This window comes from Erythrolamprus reginae, chromosome Z (assembly GCF_031021105.1).
Source record: "Erythrolamprus reginae isolate rEryReg1 chromosome Z, rEryReg1.hap1, whole genome shotgun sequence".
NCBI lineage: Eukaryota > Metazoa > Chordata > Lepidosauria > Squamata > Dipsadidae > Erythrolamprus > Erythrolamprus reginae.
Genome location: NC_091963.1, coordinates 90,420,489 through 90,439,557, shown reverse-complemented (window position 1 = coordinate 90,439,557; position 19,069 = coordinate 90,420,489). Strand labels below are relative to the sequence as shown.

General features: G+C 40.3%; 1 protein-coding gene across 4 annotated transcripts in view; it reads left to right on the top strand.

Moving 5' to 3' along the window:
- The window catches only part of FHOD3 (formin homology 2 domain containing 3), a 363,967-nt gene that overhangs the window by 310,728 nt on the left and 34,170 nt on the right, over positions 1–19,069 (top strand). For all 4 annotated transcript variants that reach the window (XM_070728908.1, XM_070728906.1, XM_070728907.1 and 1 more), the window contains 2 exons: positions 431–621; positions 5,306–5,498. In XM_070728908.1, coding sequence (XP_070585009.1) covers positions 431–621; positions 5,306–5,498 — 384 coding nt within the window. The remainder of the gene's footprint in view (positions 1–430; positions 622–5,305; positions 5,499–19,069) is intronic.

The window sequence follows — 19,069 nt, the reverse complement described above, 5'->3', positions numbered from 1 at the left end:
TTCTCTAAATTCTCTTAAATCTCCCTTTTTACTAGTACTGCCATTTCTTTTGTGATTGTCCAGTTAATATTTAATATTCTGTTCATTTCATCTTGCACTTCTTTCCAAAATTTCTGTACCACTGAACACTTCCTGAACATATGCATAAAAACTCCTCTCTCTTGGCATCCATGCCAACAGGTGCCCTTCCCCTTCTTCTGAAAATATGCAAGTTGTGTTGGTGTATAGTACCACTTATGTAAAATTTTCCTTCTCATTTCTCTAACTCTTGTATTCTTGGAATATTTTAAATTTTTGCGAACTATTTTCCACAACCAGAGAGAAATAATGATTTTCGGAAATCGTGATGAAAGATAAAACATTTATGCATGCTGAAAAGATGAAGTACTAATATATATAACAGTTTTGTTTTTCTTTTTCTTCCTTTCAGGTTGACTTTGAACAGCTTCAGGACAATTTATGTCAAATGGAAAAAAGATGCAAAGCATCATGGGATCACTTGAAGGCCATTGCGAAGCATGAAATGAAATCAACATTAAAGCAAAAAATGTCAGAATTTCTTAAAGACTGTGCAGAAAGAATAATAATTTTAAAGATTGTCCACAGAAGAATAATCAATAGGTAAAACATTATAAGGCATAGTGCAATTAATATATAAACATTATGTGATAGCATTATATGTTATTGATAGGTATCTGGAGGTTATAGTTAAGATATAATTGGCTTAAACTAATTAATGTGGTTTTAAACTAATTTCTTTAAGATGGTGCCATGAAGCCCATTTGACTGATAGTTCCACAGAAAATCTCCAAAGTTCATCAGGGTAGAATTCATTAAACCACTCCCCCCTTCCTGCTTACCCATTCCATGGGCCAAACTGCTAGGGGATATTATGATATGTGTACAGTATTAATATATATAGCAATGAATGAATGAATTTCTTAGATGTTTATCACTTTTCATTTAGGAGGCTCATTTAGCATATAGGTTACATCTTTTCACAACAACTATGAGAGTTAAGGTGGACTCAGAGAAAGTGGCTGGTCCAAAATCACTTTGAGTTTCCATAGCTAAGGATAGACTTGAACCTGGGATTACTAGGTGCCATTCCAACAGTTTAACAATTATGCCACGCTTAGGAAGATGTGGGCTTTGTTTCCCTGAAGCCCAAATGTGAAGGGAGGAAAACCAGAGTGCAGAACTCTTTTCTTTTCCTCTTTTTGTCTTTATTATTTATTTATTTTTTGCAAGGAGGTGGTGGAAAGTTTAGAAGACTTAGACATTTGCAATCCATGATAATGTGCTGTTCTAGACTAGTCTGAGATGTTATCCTGCCTAATTGTGGCATCATCTCGCTCATTTTTATGATGAGCTGGGAAGTTGATGACGTAGCTCTCACAAGCAGAAGAAATAGAAGGCAGTGGCAGCCACAATTTTTTCTTCCTCCTCCAGCCTTTTACAGATCTTTTACAGTCCAGAATCCCAGGTCCCAACCCTTCATTCCTCTAATGCCTACCTGACCTAGGAATTTCTAGCAGTTGGAGGAAGGTGGATGAGTAATGAGAGGAACTCCTCTTCCCATAACATTTGTGACAAGCTGAATACCCCCTTCCGCAAAAATTCTCTACCTTTACATGGAGATTGAGATTAGTGTGATTAGTCAGAGCAATCAAATGTAAGTGGAGCCACGCTGACTACATTTCTCCTTTGTCTGGGTAATATTAAATTAAATTAAAAATAAAATGTGTGATAGCTCCACTCTCCTTAAGGTTGCTTTGGATTTCCCAGTGGGTTATGACTATACATTGAGAATGCATGGTCAAGGGAGGATTTATTCCAGTACCAAATATTTGGAATTCTCTTTTTTTAATTGCAGCAACAAATATGTTGGATTCCTTTTATTTTATTTTATTTTTCATTAAGTTATCTTTATGATCTGCTACAATATATTACAGGCAATCCTCGAGGTACAAAAGGTTATATTTAATAGAGATTCAGAATTATGACTGATCCTCTCAAGACTATTTATGACTCCATTTCAATAATATGACAGCTGCAGCAGACTTGAGGTCACGGCAGGGTTGCTGTAGGATCACCTATTTTACTCTTCTGAAAGCCTTTCATGTTATGGAAGGAGGGCAGTACTGTGTTGCTGTGATTCAAATGCAGCAGCCATTTTTCCCTACCACCAAATAAACAATTTCAATTTTCTGCTTTAGAGAGTTTCTACAGCACTGTGCAGAACCTATTGAATCAGCATAGCAAAACTGATGCCTTTGCGGTATGCAACAGTGACCCAAATGCAACTTCCTTTTTGTTCCGACCCACAAATGGGCAGGGAAAAATGGTAGCTGCCAAACAAATTGGGCTCAGCACTGGGGCTAAGTCTGTGAGTGTGTGTGAGAGAGAGAGAGAGAGTAAGGAAGACAGACAGAGGCAGTAAGGTATTCAGATTTCTATTCTGGACCTAATGCACATCAATATTTTTTGAAAATAGAGATAAAATGTTCAGCAAATTTACTGTGATACAAAGCTAACTGGGAGGAATTGGTAGCAGCTCAGAAAACAGCCTTGAGGTTCAAAAGGATCTTCAAAGATTTAAAATATTGGCCCTTTTGCACTAAAATGTAATTCAGTGGTAAACAGGTTTACACTGCATAATTATTAGGCAAATTGTATTTTGGAAGATTACTTTTATTATTGAACAATTACAGTGCTCTTAGTCAATCTAAAATGTTAATGACCCTCAAACCTGAGTATTTAAGGAAGTAAAAATAAGGTTTTGTCTTTTTTAGGAGAATAGTGTGCTCAATATTGGGCAAGTATTAGTGTGCAGAATTATTATGCAACTAAATGCAAAAGAAAAATTTGCCCACCTTATTCGTTTATTTGCATTTGTTAGAGTGAGAACAATAAACAAACAACTCAAAATGTATACATAAACATTTCCGAAATTTGAAGGAGAAAAAAATAAGTGACCACTATAGCCACCCTTCTTTTCAATAACAGTCATAAACCTTCCATTTATGGAGTCTGCAAATTTCTTGATCTGTTGATGGTCAACTTTTTCTGCAACAACACCCACAGCCTCCCAGTCACTGTTCAGAGAGGTATCCTATAAGAAGGTATCCCATAAGAAAGGCCCACAAGTTCTCAATGGTGTTTAGGTCAAGTGAGGAAGGGGCCATATCATTATTCTTTCATCTTTAAGGCCTTCACTGACTAGCCACACAGTGGAGCACTTTAATGATTGCAATGGAGCATTGTTCTGCATAAAAATAATTGTCTTCTTGAAAGATGCAGACATTTCCTCTATCCTTGCTTGAAGAAAGTGTTTTCTAAAAATTGGCATGAGAGTTTATTTTGAGTCCATATTCAGCCCAAAATGGTACACCAAGCTCATCTTTAATAATACAACCTATACCAGTACCCCACCTTCACCTTGCTTGCATCTGAGTCAGAATGGAACTTTTGGCACACAACCAGAAAAGGGTTCACTGTCATTGGGATAGATAATTACTTGGATTAGCATAGCACTTATAAGAAAAAAATTGGATGGTCCGATTGATTATAGTATAAGCATGAGCTAGTAGTATACTTCACCTGCCAAAAGAACAAATGTAGTTTTGAGTTGCATCAACAGAAATACAGTGTTCCCTCCCCACTTCGTGATTCACCTTTCAAGGACTCGGTGCATCGCGGGTTTTTAAAAAGACCTTGCCAGTCCTGATAGGAGGAAAAAGGCATGACATTTATGCATGCATGGTCAGGGGCTCGCGGTGACTGCCAGAGCCAGTGGTGGTGTTCCACTGCAGGTGGCTGGGTGGGGGGGAGGCACTGGCGGCCAGGATTCTAGGGCTGTCTGGGGCTCGGGGGACTGTGGCAGAGCCGAGGGCGAAGCAGAAGGCTCACCGATCTCTGCCTCTGCAGCTTTTCTGCTCTGGACTGGACGAAGGAGAGGAAGGCAGGCATCTCCTTTCTTCCCCTCTGGATCCCTGAGCACTTTCAAGGAGGTGGCTGCAGCAGCCAAGGGCATTGCACAGCTAGCGGTGGAGAGGCGCCTTTTGTCTTACCCGGCTGTCTTTGGGGGAAATGCAAAGTGTCTGTCTTTGGGGAAAATGAGAACTCCCATGGGCTCATACGTTGGGGCTTGAAGCCAAAGCCCAGCCCACCTGGAACTTTTGCAGGAAGCAGGCCACCCCCTGCCCAGAATGTCGCTTTATTGTCCCTACTTCACGGATTTTCATTTATTGCGGGTGGTCCTGGAACGTAACACCCGGGATAAACGAGGGAACACTGTACAATGTTGAGATTATAAGAAAGGATAGCTCTGTGATATGCTATGAGAGGCCACACCTGAAAAACTGTGTCCAGTTTTGGTCACCACAACATGAATGCAAAGAAACTAGGAAGTATGCAAAGAAGAACAATAAAGACAATGAGGGGCTTAGATGCTAAATCGTATGATTCGAGTATGTTTAGCCTAAAGAAGAGAAGGCTAAGGACAGTCATGATAGTTATCTTCCAAATCTTGAAGAAGGTGGAAGAAGGTGTGTATTCATGTGGAAGAAGGTGTGTATTTATTTTTCATAGAGCTCAAGAACAGGGCTGTAAACCAGCTAGTGGAAGCATTATAAAGAGATATCAAAATCAGAAAGGAGGAATTTTCTGGCCAAAAATGATTTGACATTGAAGTATTCGGCCACAGGAGTTTTTCAGACAAATGCTGAATAGCCATTTTTCTGGGAGGAGGGCAAGAATTCCACTAAAGGAACTTTCTACAATTGAATTCAATCTATTTCTCTGAATTGGGAACCAATTTGTATTTGGCTAGAAAAATGAGATTATCCTGACGTAGTGTGGAAGTGAAAATTGAAGTTATAAAACTAGCATCGAAATAAATGAAATTGTATTTTGTTTGCTTATAAAACCAAAGTCTCTTCGAAAGCAAGCTCGATTCTTGATCCTTACATATTAATTGGTAACATTATAGCCATAGTTCCCCATTTCCTTTTTCTAGAATGTTTTTAACCCACTGAAAAAATAGGAATCCTGAAAAAAGGATAAATGTGGAGTAAGCGGAACAATAAAAAGATGTAATATTCAAATAGTACTTGACTCTAAGTAGGGTAGGTAGTGGGTGAGTGGGTGGTTGAATGATTGATAGCTAGGAAAGCAGCTCTGACTTGGGTCTTCTATTCCCAAAATGCCAAACTTTGGTCTTTCTGCATGAAAAGAATGTTTGGGGCATTCTGTTACTAATTATAGAAAAAACTCTAAAAGGTAACTTCTTATGGTTGTCTAGGTTCCATTCCTTCTTGTTATTTATGGGCTATCCTCTTTATGCAATCCGTGAAATCAACATCAATAAATTCTGCAAGATTATTAGTGAATTTGCACTGGAGTATCGTACCGCCAGGGAACGAGTTTTGCAACAGAAACAGAAACGAGCCAACCACAGAGAAAGGAACAAAACCAGAGGGAAAATGATCACAGATGTAAGTTGAAAATAAATCACATGCAATAATATATATATAAATCTGTGGGTTAGTAAGTGACAAACTCATTCACTATTATTCTGGTATTATCAAAATTAACCATAATTATAATTAGTGTTTTTCAACCAAACTGAAATTAGATTTAAAATTCTGATTTAAGATAAATAATTTTGTTGCTAAAATTGGATCTCAGAGGGGCTGGGGACAGCAGTAGTAAGAATTGAAGATCAGAAAGTCAGAAAGAGATGTTAGAGTATAATGTGTAGGTTTTTTGCACATTTTTTTTCAAACAGAACAGTAATTAAAATTGACAAATCCATTCTACCTGTACCCATGTGCACCTTCATCTTTGTCTCTTGTACAGGAAAGCCTAATTACCAGATTGCTCTGCTTGCATAAACAAGTTATTATTCACAAATTATTATTGCCTACCTGTTATGCCTGCATGAAAGGCAGATGATTGATCTACATTCACTTATTGCAGTGTATTAGAAAACAAAAATATGATTATGAATGTGTGGTGGTGCAGAAAATAACAGAAAATAAAATACCATTTCACGGATGTTGGTAAATGTATTTCAGACTAAGTACTTGCTAACATTATATAGTACATACTTGATTTACGATTACAGTTTGGACCAGAATATCTGTTGCTAAACAAGGCATTTGTTAAGTGAATTGTGTTCAGACAACTTTCTAACCATCTAATTAGAATTCCCAATCTTCTCAGAGCTGCAGATATCCTATTTTTTCAAGATCTGATTCTCAAAGCACATTCACAGCCTTGAGCCACTTAATCCAGAGCAGACAGGATGGTATGAAAACACTATGACAGAAAAAGAAGAGAAACTCAGACACAAACATACAGAGAATGGGGCTATTTCCACATGCTAATAAACAAGTTTTTATTAAAGCCCGCTGCGTTTCAGGTGTCCCCCCCCCCCCCCACACTTTTCAAAAGCTCTATAACAACAGAAATAATGCCAAAAGGACATTAGAATGACTTGTAACATACATATAATAGTATGTCTCATTTTCATTGTGTATATTCAAATAGTTCAATAAAAGTCTAAAATGGAATAGTTTCAAGTTATATTCAAGTACCACATCATTTACAAAAAACATTCTTGTAAAACCTATACACTGTCCTGTCCTAAAATTTACATGGACCAAACTATTACAACTGTCAAGACCAGAATTTGTAACCCAAGGTTAAGTCTTTACATTAACACTTAAATTTAACATTTAAAACTACCACACATATTAAGAAAACATTGAATTCAAAGTACATTAATGGAACATTGTACTTCAGATTTGTGATTTTGAACCATTTTATTATATATGCATGAATATCACATTGCTTATACAAAAGAGCCCAAACTTGCATCATGACAGCAAAGTGCTGCTTTTTTCTTCCTTAGATCCTCTGGCATATTTTTAAATAATGTTGCTGAAATAAAATTTTATTAATTTACTACTTGTCTACAATTTATTCTCAAAAGTTGAGATAAAAATCCTGTTCATTAAAAATGTATCCTAACTTTTGAGTAATAAATCTATGCACAGCGGCGGAGAGACGCCTTTTCTCTTGCCCGACTGTCTTTGGGGAAAACATGAAGTGTGCTTAGGCAGACTCATACACCCATGGTCTCACCCTCATCGCCTCAGATGTGCCGGACTCCAACTCCTATGCGCCTCTACCTTGGGGCTTGGAACGGTAGGAGCCGAAGCCCAGCCCGCCTGGGACTTTTGCAGGAAGCGGACAACCCCCTGCCCAGAATGTTGCTTCATTGTCCAGTGGTCCTGGAACATAACACCTGCAATAAACAAGAGAACACTGTAAATAAAAATGTAAATGTTTATTTGTTCAAAATCTTAAATCTTTTAAAGTTCTTCACTGATTACTTTGAAATTTTGCCACAATGTTGCATTTGAGTATATTCATGTTTTTATATACCTATATTATATAGACGTTACAGCTGTGACAGGTAAAAAGATACAGGTGCTTAAAACAGGACCTTCTTCACCAATTGCTTTGAGATTTTGACACAACATTGCATTCAAATATGTGTGTGTTTTTATATACCTACTATTATATTATATAGATGTCACACCTGACAGGTAAAATCATGCAGGTGCTTAAAACAGGACCTTCTTCACCGATGGCTTTGAAATTTTGACACAATGTTGCATTCCAATACGTGTGTATTTTTATATACCTACTATTATATAAATGTCACACCTGTGACAGTTAAAAATAGTAGCAATGAAGCTGTATGGCAAATTCTTTCATTTGCCATAGATGAAAGAAGGACCTGTTGTCCTAATTAGATTGATTCTGGCAGCAATTCAAGCCCAAAATGACATAGCCTTGGCTCTTGCGTCATCCAGAATATCTGCAACATTCCTAGTAGGTGGAAGAACTGCTTCCGCTTTGAAATTGTCATTCAACATGCAACATGCAAAGATCTTAACAGGACCTTTCAAAGATGAAGATGTCCTCATTCCTCGCATTCCTATGATTCCAACGGATATGACATTTCAATTTCAGATATTCCATTTCCCAATACAATTGATGTTTACAATTACCACCAACAAAGCTCAAGGCCAATCTTTAGAATTGTGTGGTTTAGATCTATAAACGGATTCCTTCTCACATGGAGAATTATATGTTGCATGTTCTAGAGTTGGTTAGCAAACCAAACTGAGCTTCAGCAATGCGTGGCCAGGTACAGCTGGTGTATAATAAATGTACAATCAATCATTTCACCAGATGCTATCTAATTTTGACCCCATACTAACTAATAATCTTTTTTCATTCAATAACATAATTAGTGAAGCCTAGATCAACACTTTCTCTATAAAAAAGGATTGCACTTTTAGCAATAGTTTCTAAAGTAAAAGCCTGCAGCAACAAAAGTCTTCAAAAGATAGAAATACAGTTTCTAATTTTAATTTTCAGACTGTTTTCAACAAACAAAGGGATTGTATCAAAATCATGGGAAGTGATAGTGCCACTTTATAAAACTTTATAAGATCACACTTGAAATACCATATAATTTAAAGTTGGATCTTATTGTCAATTTTAATTCCCTTGTAGAAAGGAATTATGATGCAGTAGTGTCATGGCTGTCCAAACATGTAATTCTTGTTTAGATTCTGCTTGCTCAAAACTTGTTCTAAAGAAAAAAATATTATTTGTTGCTATTCATTGTCACAGCTTTTTAATTTTCGTATTCCAGATCAACATTAATGAAATGCGAATTATTTTTTAGACTTCAGTAACAGGTAACAGATAATATATATTGCAGCTTTCTTCTAAGCAAGGCATCTTTTTATTTACTTTACTATATTGAATATTTATTCTCTGGTTATAAAAGCAGTACATATTTTAATGTTACTTAAATAAATCAATGTCAGGCCCAAACTCAGAGATAAGACAGTGAGATCCAGTTGAGTTCAATCTTTTTATTGACCTAATGGACAGAAAGTTGCCAAAATAAAGCAATAACTTTCTAATCTACTAAATACTGTATTTTTGGTGTATTAGACGCACCTTTTTCCTCCCCTAAATAGGCTGATAATTAGGGTGGATCTTATACACTGAATATAGCTCCCCCGCCAAGCCCTAACTAGTGGCTAGCGATCTTCCCAGCTCTTATCTTGCAGGCTCTTTCATTGTTTCTCTCTATGAAGAATGTTTTCCAAGCCCTAAGTCTTTGCAGGGTTTTTTTAATTACTCTTACTTGCTCTGAGTAAGTTTCTTTCTAGCCCTAAGCAGGTACTAACGATGTTCTCAGCTCTTACTGGCTTGTAAGCTCTTTCATTGTTAATCTCTGCCAAGAATGTATTCCAAACCCAGCCTTTGATATTTTTTTTTTAAATTCTCTGCTCCAAATGTTTCTTTCCAGCCTTAACCAGGTGCTAACAATGTTCCCAGCTTTTACCGGCTTACAAGCTCTTTCATTGTTACTCTCTGCCAAGAATGTATTGCGAACCCTATCTTTTTTTTTCATTGCTTTACTTGCTCCAGATATTGCTTTCCAGTCCTAACCAGGTGCTATTAATGTACCCAAGCTCTTTCATTGTTACTCTCTGTGAAGAATGTTTTCCAAGCCCTACATCTTTGCAGGGTTTGTTTCATTATTCTAACTTGCTCTGAGTAAGTTTCTTTCAGCCCTAACCATGCTAACAATGTTCCCAGCTTTTACCAGCTTGCAAACTATTTCATTGTTACATTCTGCCAAGAATATACTCCAAACCCTGTCTTTGTATGCTTTTTTTCATTGCTTTACTTATTCCAGATATTTCTTTACAACCCTAACCAGGTGCTATTAATGTACCCAAGCTCTTTCATTGTTATTCTATGCGAAGAATGCATTCCAAACCCTGTCTCTGTAGGAGTTTTTTCATTGTTTTACTTGATCTTAATTTTTTCTTTCCAGCCCTAATCAGGTGCTAATAATGTTCCCAGCTCTTGCCCATTTGCAAGCTTTTTCACTGTTACTCCCTGCAAAGAAGAATGTTTTCCAAGCCCTAAGTCTTTGCAGGGTTTTTTCCATTGCTCTACTTGCAATGTAAAGAAGATCTGAGGAAGGCTGGGGTGTGAGTTCAGATGGGGCTGGCTAGCTTTCCACCAGGTTCTTTTCCTTTAAAAAGAGAGAGAAAGAGAAAGAGGGGCGGGCGAGTAACCAGTTTCTCTAGAGAAATCATCAATTGCAGTGTAAAAACAGAAAGACCGAAAGAAAGATAGAATTACAGACTTTGAAAGTGGGCAGCTGAAATACTTTCCAAATCTAAAAATGCATTTAGAAAATTCTACAATATTTGCAGACAATCTTACAAGCCATCAAGAAATCTACAAAGAATCTAGTATTGTAGCAACTGCAGAGGTGAATTTTGGTAACAGCTTTTTACAGTTCTGTAAGATGGAGAAACGCCGTGTTTTCTTTCTTCCCCAGAAAAAGCCAAATTTATAAAAATTGATCTTTTTTGCTTAAACTGGTTAGATTTAGAAAATCTGGAAATGGAACTATTGGAATTTTTAAAAAGTATCACATGGAAAAATAAATTCTGTGACCTGCGTGAAAAACCTGAAAATATAGATACCTGTACAGTGGTATCTCTACCTAAGAACGCCTCTACTTACGAACTTTTATAGATAAGAACCGGGTATTCAAGATTATTTTGCCTCTTCTCAAGAACCATTTTCCACTTATAAACCTGAGCCTCTGAAACTGTAACTGGAAAAGGCAGGGAGAAGCTTCCGTGAGGCCTCTCTAGGAATCTCCTGGGAAGAAACAGGGCCTCTGCCCTCCCTGTGGTTTCCCCAATTGCACGCATTATTTGCTTTTACTGTGGTTCTCAAGGGAAAAATTGCTTTTTCTTATAAACCTTTCTACTTAAGAACCTGGTCACGGAACAAATTAAGTTCATAAATAGAGGTACCACTCTACTTATAAAAATGAAATCTTTAAAATGTGGAATTCTCTTCCAGAGGATTTTAGGTCCATGGAAGCACTTGGGATTGCTTTCCTTACTTTGTTTTGATCATCTTACGGGCAGCTGTTTTCTGCTTTAAATTGTATAAAAATGACACCAGAAACAGACTTACAGATGACCTGAATGCTGCATGTTTTTCTCTCAAACTTAAAGAATATGAGTCAAGGATAGAAAAGTTATCAGCGGGCATACAACAGCAAAAATCACACTAATAAAAAGCATGCCAAGTGCAAAGTTTTACATTTCAATAAAAAGTTTCATTGAAAGTGCTGTTGTAGTAGGGGGGATACCAGAGGAAAAAACATTATTCACATATGAGGGGTTTTTTTTTTCTAAAAACAGAGTGTGCAGAGAGTTTGAGAGGCCTGCAAAGTACTCCTGGAGGCAGGGGGCAGGAGACACAAAAACTTTTTTCTTATTTACCTCTTCACAATCTTGGTGTGTCTGAAAAATGCGGTAAATTGGCCTATTGGCACTCGGAGATAAATATGTGGGTGTTGGGCTGCAGTTGGGCACTTGGTCTCAAAAAGGTTCTTATCTAATATTTCTGTTTAGCAATACCACCAACAAGATAAATAATAAAGGAGTTAGAAGACAGCTCTGTCCTGTTCCTTTTGGGATTTCATATAATTTTGTCAGATCTCCACTTACCATAATCTAAGCCTTCTGGAGTGCATAAATGGACTTCAACCCTATAACTGAGTTCAAAGTCCATACTTTTAATTACTTGAAACATAAAGTTTGATTTCAACTTGTCAAATGCTTTTTTTGCATCTCAGAAAATTAACGAAACCTATTTGTCACTACATTGTTGTAGAAGTTCATTTATATAGAAGATTACTCTAATATCGTCCTTCAGTTATAGAAATCATATTATCTTCATATATATGTATGAAGAATTGTCCTAAAAATGCGAGTTCCAGGTGTATTTGTAAATGGAAAGGCAACAGCCATTGTGATCTCCAAAACGTTTAAAATTTATTAAAAACTACTAAAATTAACTAAGCTTTTGTTAGTCCTCTACTATTGTCGTCAGAGTGCTAAAATCCCCATTGAAGATAGTTGATTTTATATAATGCTGCTCAATTTGCTCATTGCCTGTGTCACAGACTCATACCATTCCTTCCCTCCTGTAATTAGCTTTGCTGTTGCTAGCGAGAAAGTAGTGATAAGTACACCCAAAGTAATGCCTCATAACCTACTCTAACTCTTGGGGAGAGAAAGAGGCAATACACAAAAGATAAAGAAGGAACAGCTACTCCACCTGTTTAGCATGACTAAACTAAATTGTAAACAATTTATAATCATTATTAAAAAGAAGGGGGGAAAGTCTGTAATGCTTCGCAGTTTAGTCGTTCCTTGGGTATCAAAGAAATACTTATTTCCATAAGTCATGCATAGAATTTACTTTAAAAATAGAATTCATTAAGTCCTTCATCAGAAGTATTATTATTATTATTATTATTAAATGGATTTGTATGTCGCCCCTTTCTGCAGACTCAGAGCGGCTCACAACAGCAAAACAATATAAATCCAATGGTAAAACCATTTAAAACCCTTAATATAAAAACAATCATACATCTCATACAAACTATACATAAAATGGAAATGGCCCAGGGGAATCAATTTCCCCATGCCTGGCAACAGAGGTGGGTTTTGAGAAGTTTGCGAAAGGCAAGGAGGGTGGGGGCAGTCCTAATCTCCGGGGGGAGTTGATTCCAAAGGGTCAGGGCCACCACAGAGAAAGCTCTTCCCCTGGGTCCCGCCAGACATTGTTTCGTCGGCAGGACACGGAGAAGGCCAACTCTGTGGGACCTAACCGGTCGCTGGGATTTGTGCGGCAGAAGGCAGTCCTGGAGATATTCTGGTCCGATGCCATGAAGGACTTTATAGGTCATAACCAACACTTTGAATTGTGACCTGAAACTGATCGGCAACCAATGCAGACTGAGGAGTGTTGATGTAACATGGGCATACCTGGGGAAGCCCATGATTGCTCTCACAGCTGCATTCGACACGATCTGAAGTTTCCGAACACTCTTCAAAGGTAGCCCCATGTAGATAGCATTACAGCAGTCAAACCTTGAGGTAATGAGGGCATGAGTGACTGTCAGCAGTGACTCCCAGTCCAGGTAGGGCCGCAACTGGTGCACCAGGTGAACCTGGACAAATGCCCCCCTCGTCACAGCTGAAAGATGGTTCTCTAATGTAAGCTGTGGATTGAGGAGGACGCCCAAGTTGCGGACCCTCTCTGAGGGGGGTCAACAATTCCCCCCCAGGGTAATGGACGGACAGATGGAATTGTCCTTTGGAGGCAAAACCCACAGATACTCCGTCTTGTCAGGGTTGAGTTTGAGTCTGTTGACTACAATATAATCAATACATTTAATGCAACTTTGTTTCTTTTACATAGATTAGTACAGTGGAACCTCAACATACGAGCAGCTCTACGTACAAGCTACTCGAGATAAGAGCTTGGAAGGGAGCGACATTTTTGTTCGCCTCCCGAGCTCACATCCGGGATACGAGCCGAGAGGAGCCGCGCCCCCTGACGCTTTCGGCAGCTTCCGAAGACGCTGGAAGGAAGGAAGGCAAGCCAGCGCCCGGCTCCTCTCGGCTCGTATCCCGGCACTTGGTAAGCGGAGAGGCGTTCGCCTCCCCTGCCGCCCCACTCTGGGGGTCCTTGGCTTCTGCTTGGAGGTGGGGGGATCCGAACGGTGGCAGGGGGACTGTCGCCGGCAAAGCCTTTTCTTTTTTTTAATTCCGAGGGGCCTAGCAGGGAGATCGGGAGCGCGCGCAACCGCTCTTGCGCCCCCGACATTTCCAGCACCCCCCCGAACCCCCAACCCGGGCTCGGGGGTTGCTAGAAAGCTCACCCAGGCCGGCTGCGACCTTTTCAGACAGGCGCACCGCCTCTCCGCTGACTCCTAAAGCCGGGAAGTTCGCCAGGAGTCAGCGGAGAGGTGGTGCGCCTGTTTGAAAAGATCGCAGCCCGCCTGGAGGAGCTTTCTAGCAACCCCCGAGCCCCCAACCCGGCTGCGATCTTTTAAAACCTCCCGAGGATCCCCATCCCGGGCGGAGCAGCCTGAGAGAGCCGCAACACACCGACACACGCGCGGCTCTCTCTCCATTCTTCTCTTTCCCCGGATCGCTTGCTTCCCCGGCCAACAAGCCGGCTGCCTGGGAAAGCAAGCGATCCGGGGAAAGAGAAGAATGGAGAGAGAGCCGCGCGTGTGTCGCGGCTCTCTCAGGCTGCTCCGCCCGGGATGGGGATCCTCCGGAGGGGCGCACGGGAAGGGCTTAAGCCGCCGCCTTTTCCCTTCCCCTTCGGAGCCTGAGAGGGGGAAAGAGAAGAATGGAGAGAGAGCCGCGACACACCGACACACGTGCGGCGCTCTCTCCATTCTTCTCTTTCCCCCTCTCGGGCTCCGAAGGGGAAGGGAAAAGGCGGCGGCTTCTCTTTTCACCTCTCGGGCTCCGAAGGGGAAGGGAAAAGGCGGCGGCTTAAGCCCTTCCCGTGCGCCCCTCCGGAGGATCCCCATTCCGGGCGGAGCAGCCTGAGAGAGCCGCGACACACGCGCGGCTCTCTCTCCATTCTTCTCTTTCCCGCTAAATCCTGTGGCAGCAAACATGCTTTGGGGGGTTGGCTGGGGGGGAGAGAGTTAGGAAGGTCCTACTTCTTCTCCCCCCCAGCCAAACCCCCAAAGCATGTTTGCTGCCACAGGATCTAGCGGCGAAGGGACGTGAAGGAATGGAAAGCTGAAACAGCCCCGTTTCAGCTTTCCATCCATCCACGTCACTTCGCCGCTAAATCCTGTGGCAGCAAACATGCTTTGGGGGTTTGGCTGCGGGGGAGAGAGTTAGGAAGGTCCTACTTCTTCTCCCCCCCAGCCAAACCCCCAAAGCATGTTTGCTGCCACAGGATCTAGCGGCGAAGGGACGTGAAGGAATGGAAAGCTGAAACAGCCCCGTTTCAGCTTTCCATCCATCCACGTCACTTCGCCGCTAAATCCTGTGGCAGCAAACATGCTTTGGGGGTTTGGCTGGGGGGGAGAGAGTTAGGAAGGTCCTACTTCTTCTCCCCCCCAGCCAAACCCCCAAAGCATGTTTGCTGCCACAGGATCTAGCGGGGAAGGGACGTGAAGGAATGGAAAGCTGAAACAGCCCCGTTTCAGCTTTCCATCCATCCACGTCACTTCGCCGCTAAATCCTGTGGCAGCAAACATGCTTTGGGGGTTTGGCTGGGGGGGAGAGAGTTAGGAAGGTCCTACTTCTTCTCCCCCCCAGCCAAACCCCCAAAGCATGTTTGCTCCCACGGGGAAGGGAAAAGGCGGCGGCTTAAGCCCTTCCCTGTGCTTCGGAAGCCGCTGACGCGCCCCTCTGACGGTGTTCGGCGGCTTCCGAAGCACAGAGAAGGGCATTGGAAAGGCGCGAAAAGGTCCAGGAGGGGGAGAGAAAGAGAAAGAGAGAGGGGGGAGAGAGAGAAAGAGAGGGATAGAAAGAGAGAGAGAGTGAGAGATGCTCAGTGAGCCTTTCTTTGAAGTTGCCTTTCTTTCTTTCTTTCTTTCTTGCTCTTTTTCTTTCTCTCTTTTACCTTCCCTTCCTCTTTCTTCTTTTCTTTCTCCTTCCCACCTTCTATCCTCCCTCCCTCCCTTCACTCATTCCTCTCTTACTCTCCCCTTTCATAAGTTTCCTTGCTTCCTTCCTCTGTTCCTGTCCCTTCCCCCTTTCTTTCTTTCTTTCTTTCTTTCTTGCTTGCTTGCTTGCTTGCTTTCTTGCTTTCTTTCTTGCTCTTTTTCTTTCTCTCTTTTACCTTCCCTTCCTCTATTTCTTCTTTTCTTTCTCCTTCCCACCTTCTTCCCTCCCTCCCTTCACTCATTCCTCTCTTACTCTCCCCTTTCATAAGTTTCCTTCCTTCCTTCCTCTGTTCCTGTCCCTTCCCTCTTTCCTTCCTTCCTTCCCACCCTCTGTCCATTCATTCACCCATTCCTCTCTTGATCGCTTAAAGCCGGTCCCTGCTGCAAAAAGGGTTGGGGACCTCTGTCCTACAGGATTGGGTGGCAGAGAAGTTGAACATATGTAAATTTAAAAGTTTAAGAAAGTTTACAAGTTAAGTGAAAGAAACTTCATTATTCATTTATATGTACATGTACATTTCTTAATTAAAAACATGTATTTTTGCATAATTTAGACTAACTTTGTGAGTTTTTTGAGGGCTGGAACCAATTAAAATTATTTACATTAATTCCTATGGGGAAAAGTCGTTCGAGATAAGAGCTGCTCGACTTAAGAGCCCAGGTCCGGAACGAATTAAACTCTTATCTCGAGGTACCACTGTATAATAATTCCAAAATCAATGAATATTTTTGAATATTTTCACTATGCCTATAAGTCTTATTTCCTTCCTGAACTTTGGTTATTATCTTGGTTTTTGTCCGTTTTCTTAATTAAGTAGGTTCAAAATACTTTTGTTTTGTACATTTCAGATTATTTTCAATATCTTGAAATGATCAACAAAGAAATTTGTTGTTGCAATAGTTTTATTTGATGGCATATATTACAGTCTTCTTGCAGGCACATTACATCTTGATTAACTTTTTTTTTCAATAGTGAAATTGTTATATTTTTTTTTGTCGGGAATTTGCCCCATTTGTATTCCATGTAAAAATCTATCCTTATGATAAAAAGTTTCAAGATGTCTGCTCTCCTAGGCCAGTGCCAAACCTCTTTTTATTTTTTTCTTTAAGGCCCATTTTTTGTGGTAATTGATCCTTATTTTGGGGAAAAGATCCATATCTTTCTAGAAAGCCTTGTGCTTTGGATACTAAATTTAATTTAAAATGTTGCTTTCTAAAGATGAAGATAATGCCTTCCACTTTGTTCCAATGAAAAAGAATGTTGTTTTGCTTTAAAAGATTTATCAGGAAGAAGTATTCTTTATCCTAAAGGCAATTTTTCATGACCTGGATTACTAAGAATCTCTACAAACTTCGAATATTCTTTATATTTCATTAGTGTTGTAATTTGGATGACTATAAATATTTGCACTTCCTTTCCAAGGATCATAAATCTCTGTTGGTAATAATTCTGCATCTCTGATGCTTTAGTAGATTTTCTTACCAGTGGAATCATGGTGTCCCTTGGCAACTGTCTTCTAGTTGCATATGTTAAATTAATTTTGTTAATTATATCAGTTTCCTTGGAGAAGTCTAATTTACGAACTGTAATTGTAACAGTTTCTAAATGGTAAAATCATTTAGAAATTTCTGTTACAATTACAGCTTTTAAATTTGCACCTTTTTTCATATTTTCCATATTTTCTGGTAATCCTCAGAAAAAATCTTTTTCATTCAGATTGAATACTATAAATTAGATTCCAATTTTATGTCTGCATATTTTATATATCCTTGTCTGTATATTTTAACATATTTTAAAGATATGTTTGTTACTAATTCTTCAAACTTTTTGTCTAATTTTTCATTCATAACTTGCAACATATCTTGTCTTTGAGAGCATTTTGTTCTCAATTTCTTCCCTAAAAAGTTTAACATTAAAGTCTTCTGATTCCCACCTTTTAAGGCATTATACAAATATGTAATCTTCAAAGTGCTCAAATTAATATTTATTAAAATCTTAATTTATTCCAATTCCCATTTATGGGCAGTTGTTAAAAGCAAGAATCAAGTACATTTCTTTTAAAGTTAGTAATATAAACAATCAGTGTAGATAGATCATTTTCACAACTACTAAAAAATGGATAAGCCTCTGACTTCTTTGGGGCAGAAGTAGAAGTATTTTATGCCAGTTGACAAAGTAATGTTAATTTAGGTGGAATGTGGGGGCAGGTTATTTAATTTTATATCACTTTATTAACAAATGAAAAGAGAAAAGAAAAATCCTTTGCAAAATATAGCATTAAAAGAGAAGCGTCCTTTGAGAATAAACTTTGATCAGATGAGATTTAACCCTTCCAGATGGGCTTACCAACCAGTAGTAGTTCCCTGTAACTTTTCTCCTTGGCCCTTCACAACCACACAGGGCCTTCTGGGGTGATTCAAAGTCACTCCTTTTCAAATCCAGGAGCATGCTGCTAAGGAAGCCAGATTGTGGCGAAGACAGAATGACACTCAGACAACCATGTGGGTTTTATAGATCACTTTATTAACATATGGCAACAATTAACAGACACCTGCAGAGGTGAAGCCAGAGAGGCGGAAATGTCCCTGCCAGTAACATTTCTAAGCAACCAATGGGCAAAAGCTCCTTGCTGGACACAGGAAGCAGTCACTCCCTTCCCATGCCGTGCCCCTTGGCCTGTGGGAAGGTTTGCCCACAGTCCCTGGGAGATCCTGGCCAGCGAGCCTCAAGGGCATCCCCCTCCATTGCTCAAGCAGCCTATCACCTTCCAAATGGTGCCCTAAAGGAAATCACACAGCTAACCCCCCTTTTCTGCCCCTATCCAACACAGCAGGGGGTCAAATTTTTAATTTTGGCACCCTGACTCTCCCCCCCCCCCCGCACACATTGTTGCAGGTACCTCTGCAGGTCTGACAGGAAAATGTCATTGTCCTTAAATGGACTCCGTCTTCCCTATACAGCCCTTTGTGTGACAAGCAGATATGTGGGTAAGGAACTACTATCCCACCGAGAGGCATCCCCCCTTGGTCACTACATAAAGCCGCCGGACGAAAGCTCTATCCAGCGCAATTACCCTGCAAGTGACATTGAGGAGACCTGCTAGCTCTTGTACTTGCGGAAGTATAACCCTCCTGGAAGAGAGTGTGCCCTCTAACTGAAGCTTGTTCCACCAAGTCCAGCTCGATGCCCAGGAAGATGATTTTGGTTGAGGGCCCCTCTGTCTTCTTGTGAGCCAGAGGGACTCCCAAATCTCCGCACAAAGCCTGAAAAGCCTCCATTCCCTCCCTACAGAATTCGCTCACGGCTGGCCCTGCAAACAGGAAACCGTCTAAATAGTGCACCACAGATTTTGGCCCTGTCTCCTGTTTGTGCACCCACTCCAAAAAGGAGCTCAAGCGCTCAAACAGTGAGCATGATATGGAGCATCCCAT